Source organism: Octopus bimaculoides, chromosome 22, assembly GCF_046866305.1.
Source record: "Octopus bimaculoides isolate indiv1 chromosome 22, ASM4686630v1, whole genome shotgun sequence".
Lineage (NCBI taxonomy): Eukaryota > Metazoa > Mollusca > Cephalopoda > Octopoda > Octopodidae > Octopus > Octopus bimaculoides.
Genome location: NC_142949.1, coordinates 34992992 through 35005526, shown reverse-complemented (window position 1 = coordinate 35005526; position 12535 = coordinate 34992992). Strand labels below are relative to the sequence as shown.

The 12535-nt window shown below is 37.6% G+C and overlaps 1 protein-coding gene across 7 annotated transcripts in view; it reads right to left on the bottom strand.

The window, feature by feature from the left end:
* The window catches only part of LOC106874165 (exportin-7), a 51468-nt gene that overhangs the window by 15358 nt on the left and 23575 nt on the right, over nucleotides 1–12535 (bottom strand). For all 7 annotated transcript variants that reach the window (XM_089339567.1, XM_089339569.1, XM_089339568.1 and 4 more), the window contains exons 11-25: nucleotides 12090–12236; nucleotides 11259–11431; nucleotides 10429–10486; nucleotides 9448–9580; nucleotides 8896–9001; nucleotides 8058–8193; nucleotides 7567–7640; nucleotides 7221–7365; nucleotides 5975–6131; nucleotides 5155–5222; nucleotides 4393–4481; nucleotides 3943–4050; nucleotides 2219–2301; nucleotides 1458–1512; nucleotides 74–233 (exon numbers count right to left, since the gene is read on the bottom strand). In XM_089339567.1, coding sequence (XP_089195693.1) covers nucleotides 74–233; nucleotides 1458–1512; nucleotides 2219–2301; nucleotides 3943–4050; nucleotides 4393–4481; nucleotides 5155–5222; nucleotides 5975–6131; nucleotides 7221–7365; nucleotides 7567–7640; nucleotides 8058–8193; nucleotides 8896–9001; nucleotides 9448–9580; nucleotides 10429–10486; nucleotides 11259–11431; nucleotides 12090–12236 — 1692 coding nt within the window. The remainder of the gene's footprint in view (nucleotides 1–73; nucleotides 234–1457; nucleotides 1513–2218; nucleotides 2302–3942; nucleotides 4051–4392; nucleotides 4482–5154; nucleotides 5223–5974; nucleotides 6132–7220; nucleotides 7366–7566; nucleotides 7641–8057; nucleotides 8194–8895; nucleotides 9002–9447; nucleotides 9581–10428; nucleotides 10487–11258; nucleotides 11432–12089; nucleotides 12237–12535) is intronic.

Below are 12535 nucleotides of genomic sequence, written 5' to 3'. Positions count from 1 at the left end.
ATCAAGTAGTTGTACACACACTTCCTCTCTCTCTCTCACATACTCAGGTCTGATGAAAAAGGAGATCACTTACCAAAAGATCATTCTGTGGTATGGATAATAACAACTTGACAAACATTGCTAAAGCGTTATCAAGGGCATCATCACCATAAAGCCTGAACACACCAAAATTTACATAGTTTCCACACAGGGCTGCCTTCAACATTGAAAAACATATGGAAATTCCTTTTAATGTGGGAGACATAGAGTTAAGGATAACACAGTGACAGTTTGATAATTAAATACAAAAGGTATCAGCTTGTGTGAAACGTTTACTGGTACCATAAAGGTTAGCAGCTCCAAAGACTATATAAGAAAACATAAAACCTACAGGACACGTTTCATGAAGGCCAAACCCAATACCTCATTTAACAGCACCCCTGGTCCTAGGCTGCCTTTAGTACTCTGTACTCTTCACCAGTAATTGCAGCCTTTGTAGGTATAGTAGAGATGATCATAATAATAATAATAAATGTCCTGATGCAGGACCAGGCAGTGGCTCTCATGGCTTCTGGTCTTAACTGATTATATTGTATGTTGTTTTGTTTTGATACAAAAGATGGGCTACAGCAAATATTCTGCTCAATACCACAGATTTGCTTGTCAGTTGTTTGACCTTAACCAGTTGAGCATGTCCCTTGGTGGCTGATGATAAGAGCATCGCTGATCACGAGCAGAAGTAGTGGGGGAGCATCATAGCCATGTGTTGAGAGGAATTCTTTGGGGTTTGGACAATTCACCAGTGGAAACATGGGTGTTTCGTTCAGCATCCTTAAACAAACCTTATTCAGGAATCATTTGAGTGGGATGGGCTACTCGACCTGAAAAAAATTCTAATAGGGCCCCACCTGCAAGGTCATGCACTGTTTATCTTGATATAAGATCACCATGTCATGCACTTATGGTTGTGATGCATGTGCCTTGTATACCCTCATCAGATGGGTATACTGGGCTTCATATATTTCTACCCCAGTGTCACTTTGATGGCATGCATTGCTCTCTCACTCAATAATAATAATAATAATAATAATGATATGACAACAACGACAATGAATGGTGCAGCGACAGACAAAAATGCCTTGCAATAATATAGTTACAACCCTTTACATTCCAAGTTCAATTCATGTGAGAGCCAGTTTTGCTTTTACTTCACTAGGGGTTGATTTCAGTAACAATAACCAAATCCTCTCACAAAATGTTTGATCTTTGAGCATGTGTTACAAAACAATTATTATGAGAAGAAAACAAAGTACCACCTATCCCTATATCAAGACAGGTTGTAACACAGGGGATCCCTGTCAAACACCATCATGCTCCTAAAGCCGTAAGGTCTATGTAAACTGCAAACAATAATATGCTACAAAAGGGTCAACTTGGGAAATTATGGTGCAGTTTTTATATTTCACGTGAAAGGATATTTCATAGGGTACAATTGATCCTTGGGAATATCACCAATAGAAAGGATTCGTTCACCTGGAAATAACAAAGAGATAAAAAAAACGACATTATTTAAAATAAATAAGTTACATATAGGTTTCCATTAAGTAATTAGTATTTGGGGTTTGAATAAATGTAACGAAAGCAAAGTTTGAAGGAAATATTAGCCATTTTTCATACTTTCTAGGAGTAATCAAATAGGAAAAAAACAGTTGCTCCCCAAGGACACAAATTGTAAACTGTGTAAGTCTTTATTTCCATTCAAAGTGAACCAGAAATTCATTAAAACAATTTTTTTTCAATCCTGCTTAGATTTTTCACTGTAGATGTATATGTTTCATAATTTTTAAATCTCATTTGAAAAATCCTAACCCAAAATTATATGAGTCGCAATTAGATGAGGAGCTGTCCTGATGACTAAATCACTTGATTGTAAATTTAAATCTTGTGTTGGGCCTCTGACCAAAGCCCAAAACCTCTGCTCACGGTTTGGCTGACAGAAAAATAAGAGAAATTAAAAGGCAGATTGGACTTCCTACTTCATTGCTGAAGTGTTTAGTGACAGAAGAAAGGTCATCCACGAAACTGGAAGAAAAAACAAAACAACGGCTCCAATAGAACCGTCCCTTTCATGCAAACATCATAAAATGGAGGAGGAGTGAAAATAAAAAAGACAATAAATAAATAAACAGAATAAACAAATTGAGAGACATTGATGGAATGTTTAAGAGGAAATACTCACCATAACTAACAACAATTTTGCTAATTTCTCTAAACAATAACACGCCATTTGGAGAAGAAACATCAAACTGTAACCGCTGTGAGCTGAAAACAACATTCAGACAGGGATTTTGAAAACAAGAAATTTTATTAATTTAAGGAAATTGAATATACAAAAAACAAAAACAGTTAAGATTATAATTTTTCTGAACTATTAACCTCTCATCATTATCTCATTATCATAATTTTTATTCAGGTTAATCAAGGACTGGATTCTGATCAATACCACAGACTTGCTTGGCAGTAACCACTTGACGTGTCCCTCAGTGGCTGGCAATATGTGTATTTCTGATCATGAGCAGAAGTAGTTAGGGAGCATCATAGCCATATGTTGAGTAGGATTCTTTAGGGTTTGAATAAAGGTAACAAAAGAAAGGGTTGAAGGAAATATTAGCCAGGGGTAAAAGGGTAAAGACCCTCTTCGGTCATGAATGACCATGGGTTGCACCTAGAAAGTTCCCCTGGAAGGCACAGGTCCAGACAAGGTTGTTTATGGAAGACTAGCAGTCACCCATGCATACCATCCATCCCTCTGCACACCACTGATATTATCCAAGGGAAAGGCAAAGGGACCAATACGGCTTGGCACCAGCAACATCACAACTCATTTCTACAGCTGAGTGAACTGGAGCAACGTGAAATAAAGTGTCTTGCTCAAGAACACAACACACAGACCAGTCCTGGAATTGAACTCACTACCTCATGATTGTGAGCCTGACACTCTAACCACCGAGCCCGAGGTTAATAGTAGGAAAAGTGATAAACTTAACAACAACTCATTGCAAATTTTTTTTTTAAATGTTTAAATAATAGAAATACTATCGTATTGGTTGAATTTTTTCCTGTTTTTAATAATTTTAATATATCATATCTATTATTCAATTCTAATATGGACAACTTGAGAAAAAGTAGGCTGAACAACCTGCACGAATGATCGGTTTACAGTGATCAGATGTTAGTGCTGCATACGAGCTCACTTCCCTCCATCAAATCCACAATACCTGTACAGGTGCACAGTGCTGCATACGTCACATACTAAAGTGATCACAACGTGAGACAACGTGCTTTACACTGCCCGGCCTGGGAATTGAACCTATGCTCACATGAGCGCAACACCCAACCACTAGTCCATGCACCCTCATCTCTAACACTATTAGTATTATAGTTAGTAACATACAACAAACATTATTAGAGACCTTAGCCCTTTGAATCTGCAAGTATGCTTTAGCTGGAGTGATTTCAATTGAATGTACCTCCCTGGAAGACACAAGAGCAGGTAGCCATGTTGTTTTCTGTTTATGACTCACTAAATGACCAAAACATTGTTATTCTCAACAATAAATACAAAAACCATGTGGCCGTCCTGTTTTGCGTCTTCCAGGAGTATAGTCAAAAAAAAAAAAAAATCGCATCACTTCCCACTAAAGTATACTTGTGGATTCAAAGGGTCAAATCAGTAAGAAACAAGGCATATTAAATTTCAGATTTATGGGAAAGAGAAAGCAACACAGGAGGAGGCATTCATGCCTTTCTCTAAAAGTATTAATAAAATGAGATAGACAGTTCTGACTGGAAATCAAAACCAGGGATTGAAATTCTTTTTTTTTTTCATTAACGAAGGCTTCCTGTATCTAACATGTTACAGGACCGCATTATAACAAGCACATATATTAAACTTATATTTACCGATTCTGAGCCAGCTCAGCCATAAGTTTTAAAACAGGCGTCGTAACAGATGGATCGTGGTACCACAGTTCAACTGCCCGATGTAATACTGGTGTGTAAGTAGGATAGCTGGTGTTAATTAAGGAGGTGATAACAACATCGTTTCAGTTAAGCAACACTAATTACAAACACTGACCTTTGCAACAGAAGAACTTCATTAGAAACAAATGAGTTGAGGATGGACAGGAGTAGTCTTTTTTTTTGTTTTTCTTATTCAACATCAGTAGGTTACGGCTAGTTGTCTAATGACAGATGTGTTAGAATAAATAGAAGTGGGTTCAGGGCATAAATTAAGAAAAGGATAGTAAATAATGAAAATATTTTTTTAATTAATTCTAGTATTTTGTTTCGTTTCATTTAATAATAAATCAAAACAATTTAATGAAAAAACAAAAAAAAACAAAAGGATACATCCAATCAAAATTCATCATATAACTAGTTTTGGTATTAAAGGCAAACGCAACACCTCGTAAATCTCGAGCCAGACCAATTAATGACCTCTGCAATGAAAAATAAAAAAAATAAACAATATTGAATTTTCTGGCATACAAATCAATGTAGTATATAGTGTAAACATGTAGGTCTAAACATTCAAACATTGTTACTATCTTTCCAAATCATGGAATTCTTGGTCCTCCCAAAATTGTTTTGGTGAATAAGTCAGCCTACCTTTTTTGGCTGTAAATTTGAGTTGGAAAACTTCACAATGTATACTGGAAAATACAGTAGTTCAAACAACTATTCAATAATTTTGTATAATGTTACTGCTACAATAAAAAGTACTCAGTGGTTAGAGCATCGTGTTCACAATCAAGAGGTAGTGAGTTCGATTCCCGGATCGGGCTGTGTGTTGTGTTCTTCAGCAAGACACTTTATTTCACGTTGCTCCAGTTCACTCAGCTGAAGAAATAAGTTGCAATGTCACTGGTGCCAAACTGTATTGGCCCCTTTGTCTTTCCCTTGAACAACATCAGTGGCATGGAGAGGAGAGGCTGGTATGCAGGGGCAACTATTGGTTTTCCATAAACAACCTTGCCCAGACAGAATATGCACCAGGTTTTACAAAAGTAAGTACTGGGGTCTCGATTTGTTTGACTAAAACCCTTCAAAGTAGAGCTGCAGCATGGGCTGCAATCCAATGACTGTGACAAACAAAAGATAAAAATATCTCACCTTAGCTTCTTCCATTTTATTTTGGGTGTTTGCATTGGCAAGCATGTTTCCGACTGCATCAAAAGCAGCTGCAAAGAATAAAGAGAAACGTGAAGTCAGAAAGGGAAAACAGAAACCAAAAGAGCAGGATCCAAACGAAAAGCTTAAAAAATCACACCAAGATCGACTTAACCTTTCGTCCCTTTAGGCTTGCACCAAGAAACAACACCCTAGCATTGCCTCACTGTAATGATACAACTGCAAAAGGAACAGTCTGCCAATCTAGTTAAAATCCTATGCTTGACTGGCATAGAGCAGGTACCAGATGTTGCTTTCAACAGGTAGAGAGAAAGAGAGAAGCCACTGTGCCTCACTGTATCACACTGCCCACCTCAAACTTCTCAGCCCAGAGCGGTCATATAGCTAGGGCTGTTTCCCCCCAATCTCCACCCCATGCAGGCCTGTACAGCTACAAGAGATGCTGCCCAACCGATACAGGCTGAAGCATGACCTTCCATGGCACCATCACAAGTACTTTTTACATGGCACCATCACTAGTGCTTTTTATATGGCACCATCACTAGTGCTTTTTACATGGCACCATCACAAGTACTTTTTACATGGCACCATCACTAGTGCTTTTTATATGGCACCATTACCAGTAAAAAAAAAACGTGGCACCATCACCAGTGTCCTTGACAAGGCACTCTCACCAGTGCATTTTACATGACACCCGCACCAGTGCTTTCCAGGGGCAAATGCATGGTCTCGTGTAACTAACAAATAATCCTAAGACAATGACAACAACGGCAAGGCCTAAAGACAATATGAATATACTTACATGTAAGTGGTAACATAAACTGGTCAAACTTCTCCTCGTCTTCACCCAGGTCTACCAGCAGCAACCTCCCAAGCGCCGTGTAGAATGTGGTCCGGCACCTCATGTCTGCCATGATATTACCGTTTGTGTTCACTCCCAGGAATGGAAAGTGGTCACTCTATGGAAAGGAATACAGTGTTTGATCAATGCATTTATCATTTTTATAACTAATTAATATATAATGAGCAGAAAACTTCAACAAAATATCTCAAAGTACACCAAACATATACATTATATATATATATATATGATTTTTGATGCTGTTTGTATTCACATAAACACTCGTAGACCAACATACGCACACATAAATACATAAATATGCATGCAAACATTTATATACATTCGTAGATGTGTACATATATACATAATATAATTTTGTACATTTGCCTGCCTCCCTCGTGTGTGTGTATGTAGTGTAATGTCCTGTTAATCACGTGATACACAGGGCATATATCCTGGTGTCCCTGCATCATATCTGATATATATTCTTTTTCAGCCATCAGAATAACTTGGGTCTTATGAAAGGAAAGCTTTATATTACTTAGAATATATATAAAACAAACTTAAGAAAATGCTTCAGACAGGGTTAAAATGGTTTAAAAGACTATCAAGGTTGGAGGTTTAGTTGGTTTTCTTTCTTGGTCCACCCCTGTGCCTCCTGTGAGTTACCTCAGCTCATCACAGCAAATTATATAAAACTGATAGAATGGCAGAGGTTCTACAATGTAATCAGTAACACTGTCACCCAGCAAGACAGAATGGCAGGTGTTCTATGACATAGCCACTTACCAAATAACAATTAAACCCCAACAATAGGCCTGTTGCTTTATTTAAATTTTATAACACTATTTACATAAAACTTTTATTAGTAAAATTAGTTCAGCGTTAATATTAGTTTCAAATTCTGGTACAAGGCCAGCAATTCCGGGAGGGGGGGGGAGAGTAAGTTGATTACATTGATAGCCCCCACCCACTCACTGTTTAACTGGGGCTTATTCTATCAACCTCAAAAGGATGAGAGACAAAGTCAACCTTGGTGGAATTTGAACTCAGAACGTGAAGACAGACAAAATGCTGCTAAGCGGTTTGCCTAGTGCTCTAACGATTCTGCCAGCTTACCACTTTTAGTTCAGAGTCAATATTAGAAAAGCAGGGAATAGTAGTAGTAGCAGCAGTAAAGTAGATTAAAAAAGCAAGAGAGACTCACTGTGTGGTTATTGAGCATGAGTTGTACGGCTTCTAATTTGACTAGTTTGCGGCCACTACTGTAACCAACTGATAACTCACTCAATAACAGAAGTGTTTTCGTGATAATCTGTTCACTCCGACCCCAATATTTCAAGTTTGTAATGCTGCAGGAACAGGAATAAGTAAAATAATAAGAGAAAAAAAAAATGACAAACATAGCAAATATTATTAAATAGACAAACAACTTCATTCTGGATTGTATCAAAGATAAAAATACACATTGATATCAAATACTTGAAACATTTATCATGCTACTACAAACATCTACAAAACAATAAAGTAAAATATATTTGTTAATTGCTTACATTTTTCCTATAAAAACACTTAATACCATTGATTCGTCGCTCAACCTTAAAACTTCAGAAAGTCTTCGGTAAACCTGTAGAATAAACAATAAAAAGGTAAGAACTAATAAATAAACACACACAAATCACTAAGTAGTTTCACATCTTAGAGATTATAAAACGAAATTGATTGAGAACACTGTGTAACACTATTTTTGTCCTTGGGTAGCAAATGTTATTTCCTATTTGATTACCTTTAGAAAGTATGTAAAATGGCTAATATTTCCTTTAACTGTTACTTTTGTTACATTTTTTCAAGCCCAAAGAATCCCTGTCAATGCTTGGCTGGATTAAATAAGTACCAGTCATGCACTAGGGTCGATGTAATCAACTTAATCCCTTTGTCTCTCCTTGTTTGTCCCCTCTATGTTTAGCCCCTTGTGGGCAATAAAGAAATAAATATTATCAACAACAGTAATAACAATTATAAAAAAAAAAAAAATGTGCCTGACCTTTGAAGTTTTCTGTACTTGATCACCAACATAAATCTTCCGAAACTGTTCAAAGAAACTCAAGATGGCAAGTTCTAGTTTTTCACAACCACTCTGTTGTAAACGAGAGTCGGTGAGATTCATCAACTGCAGTACTCTGTAATCACATTATAAACACCGTCAATATTATGAAGATGCCTTTAAACAGTTATCTAACTGCTTACAGCTTGCTACTACATACTTACAACACACCCACCCCCTGGAAAGCAAATTGTCTAACTCAACAAATGTTCACATAACAATATAGACAATAATTTATCAACGTGTTCAATATGGTTTTTTTTATCTTTTACTTGTTTCAGTTATTAGACTTCAGCTCTGCTGGAGCGCCACCTTGAAGAATTTTTAGTCAAATGAATTGACTCCAGCACTTATTCTGTCAGTCTCTTTGGCCAAACTACTAAGTTACGGTGATGTAAACACACCAGCACAGGTTGTCAAATGGTATTAGGGAACAAACACAAAGACACACACACATGATGATGATCTTTTAGTTTCCATCAAGCAAATCCATTCACAAAGCTTTGGTCAGCCAAGGCTATAGCAGAAGACACTTGCTTAAAGTTCCATGCAGTGTGACTGAACCCAGAGCCAAAGAACACAATGGTTAATGTAATCCTAGCTACACTATGAAAAAATAAAGATGGTTACGACTGAACTGTGAAACAAAAATGAAATGATTTACTATCAATGAAACCAAAAGAAGCAGAACAACATTAAAACAATGAGGGGGGATAGAATGGGAGGAGAGGTGGGAAATAAGGGGAGACTGTGTGTGGAGTAAAAGAAATGTACTTACCGACATACAAGCTCTCCATCCATAGCATCATGTTCATCTGTACTGGCAAACGATACCCTTCCACCAACAACAGCACCAATTATATACACTAACCATGTTAGACGGCCTGGTGGAGAAATAGAAACAAGTCGTTATTAAGCATAGTATAACTTTATATGAAGCACTGAGATAAAACACTTTCCAAAAGTCAAACAAGACCTGTCCCTGTATTCAGGAAGGCCCTCCAGCTGTAGAAAACATGCCAGAACAGACAATGGAGCCTTGTGTAGCCCCAGGACTTACCAGCTCTGGTCAAACTATCCATCTCATGCCAGCATGGAAAAGGGACAGTTAAGGTTTGCATGCAGTTTTCTTCCTCCTTTGGTTTGTTTTTGAATTAAAAATGTATCGGTTAGGGTCCAGTTTCAATCCCAAATTAGGATCACCCCACTTGTGTCGCTTTTTGAGAAAGACCCAAACATCAGGAAAACCTAGATTCTCCTCTTTACTACCATTCCCACAGACATGACAAACAGAGAATGTAAGGAATCTGGTGTCATCAGAGCCACTCACCTTGTTGAACTGCTACTTCTACACTTTGTCCGCCAGATGAAATCAGTTCTTGGTACCGCTGAGCAGCTTCATCAAACAGCTGCACCAGTAATGCACAGGTTTTCTCGTACTCACACCGTCCTATAGTTGATAGCTGCAATCAGAGAGAAACCAGGTACAATGAAACTGCACAACTGACACCTTCAGAAATATATTCGTTTATTCTTTTATTTGTTTCGGTCATTCGACTGCAGCCATGCTGGAGCACTGCCTTTAAGGATTTTAGTCAAACAAATTTAAAAAAAAATTTTTTTAAAGCCTAGTACTTATTCTGTTGGTCTCTTTTGCCAAACCGCTAGGTTACAGGGATGTAAACACACACAACACTGGTTGTCAAGCACTGTGGGGTAGGGGGAGATCAAATATACACACACACACGATGGCCTTCTTTTAGTTTCTGTCTTCCAAATCCACTCTCAAGGCTTTGGTCAGCCCGAAGCACTTGCCCAAGGTGCCAAACAATGGGGCTGAACCTGCTTTTCAAGTAAGGAATCACTTATTCTATACATATGTGAGGGCAACAAACCAGTTTATGATTTGTTCACAGGTGATATAAAAAAACTACACCACCACTTGTAGCTTGGCGATTTCCAAAGAAACATAAATGTAAACACTTACACACGTATATATATATATATATATATATATATATATATACGTACATATGACAGGTTTCTTTCAGTTTCTGTTTACCAAAACCACTTACAAGGCCTTGGCTAGCTGACTGGTTAGCTGGCTGTGTGTGTGTGTGTGTGTGTGTGTGTGTGTGTGTGTGTGTGTGTGTGTGAGTCCAAGTGAATGTGCACTGCATGTGCCAGCACACACACAAACACTGTATGCATAAGCATCGATTCAAACCAAACATCCATTGCTCCACTCTCATCTGTTTATCTCTATCTGCACCAGTTTCGGAAATAAGAAATTACAAACAGATCAACTCACCTGATCTAGTTGTTGAGTTACCATCCCATTATCTTCTAAAGGATCTTCAAGGCCCTCACTGGAATTAAAAGACAAAAACATGTCCAATTATAAGCATTCATGTTTACATATTTGTGGAAAAAAACAATAATGAAAAATGCTTTTCTTTAAGGCCTAAAAACTTGAAATCTTAAACCAAACTTTAAGACCCTGCTTTGGTCAAGAATTACCATGGGATTGCACCTAGAAAGTTTCCCCTCTGAGGTCCAAGCCCAGGCAAAGTTGTTTTAGGAAGACCAGCAGTCACCCATGCATACCAGCCTCCCCTCTCCTCGCTACCAATGTTATCCATGGAAAAGGCAAAGGGGCCGATACAGCTTGGCACCTGTGACGTCACAATTCATTTCTACAGCTGAGTAAACTGGAGCAACATGAAATAAAATGTCTTGCACAAGAATACAACACATAGCCCAGTCTGGGAATCGAACTCACTACCTCGTGATTGTGAGCCTGATGCTCTAAGCACTGAGGCCATGTGCCTTCACCTTCCACCATACACATGTACTACAACAATAAAGAAAGACTTTAAAACCTACACATCTTTAAATTAATTTAAGCATGAAACCCATAATTCTAAGTGAAGGGGTCAGTTGATACCAATGACCTCAGTACGTGACTGCTACTCTATTTTATCAAGCCCCAAAAGTATGAAAAGTAAAGTCAACTTCAGTGGGATTTGAACTCAGAAAATAAAGAACCAGAATGAATACTGCAAAGTATTTTTTTTTTTTCAACACTAATGAATAATTCTGCCCATCCACCACCGTCAAATAAAGAAAGAGCTATCTTACGTGAGGGCCACATGGACAGATTCCATCCTTGAGGTAATATAGGCTTTAGTGACTTCTGGTGTGTAGGTTTCTAAGAGATGAGGTTCTGAAGCTTTCACATAAGGAACTGAAGCCACCATACGCTGCCACAAACTCAATAAATAATGTATGCTGTTTGGTGCGCATTGCCACATCTGCAGAAATAGATCACAAACAAATATTGTAAACATCAGAAAAGGACTGAGAGTCACATATCATCATCATCATCATCTAACAATTTTTCCATGCTTGCATGGGTCAAACAGAATTTGTTGAAGCAGATTTACTAAAGTCAGATGTCACCAACCCTCACCTGTTTCCAGGTGAGATCTTATTTCCCATGGCCAGACATTTTTTCCACAGAATACTGGAAACAAAGAACACTGCTGGTATGACAGTGAGGCTTGTTTACAACCATCAAACACCAGCACAAGCATATGTACACACACACACACACACACAAAGGGTTTCTTTCAGATTCTGACAACCAAATCTACTTGCAATGTTCTGGTTGACTTGAGGCTTCACCCAAGGTGTCATGCAGTGGGACTGAACCGCAAGACCACATGGTTAGGAAGCACATAGCCAAAAATTCATGTACGGTATAGAGAATAATACAAAGAAAGTGAAACAGTAAATGAATAGTTTAAAGAGGGAGGTGTGTCCCTACATGAGCTGTTGGCAAATTTCAAAAAAGTATGGAAGCTTTGAAGGATACAGAGTCCTGACAGCTAACAACTGATATCTTTATAATGACCAGACTTCTCTGGTTTTAAAGTTGAGCAATTGAAACAGGAACAAAAAGATACTTACACGTAAACTAGTTACTGTAAATTCAGCAATGAGTTTTATAATTTCAGGATAGTTATCTACTTTTACAAGTTCCCCTAGCTGATAATTTGATTTCAAGCGGGCAAGCAACCGACAAAATTCATGGTAGTTATTAGGATGTGACAAACTCTGTAAAGAGAAAGAGAATATAATAATTAAGAAATGACAAACTATGTATGGAGAAATGTAACATGGTTTAGGTTTTTAAGGGTTTCATTATAATTTAGGGTCGCAAAATTTGAATTTTCAAATTAAAAATGAACAAAAAAAAAAAAAACATTTTTGTAAAAGGGCAAATATTTATCACTGAATAGTTATTGTTTCAGCATCATAACTACAACACACAAATAAATATTACAAATATGAAAGAAACTGAGAGAAAGGATAAGACAAAGACAGAATCTTTAGCATGATGGATTCTAGATTCT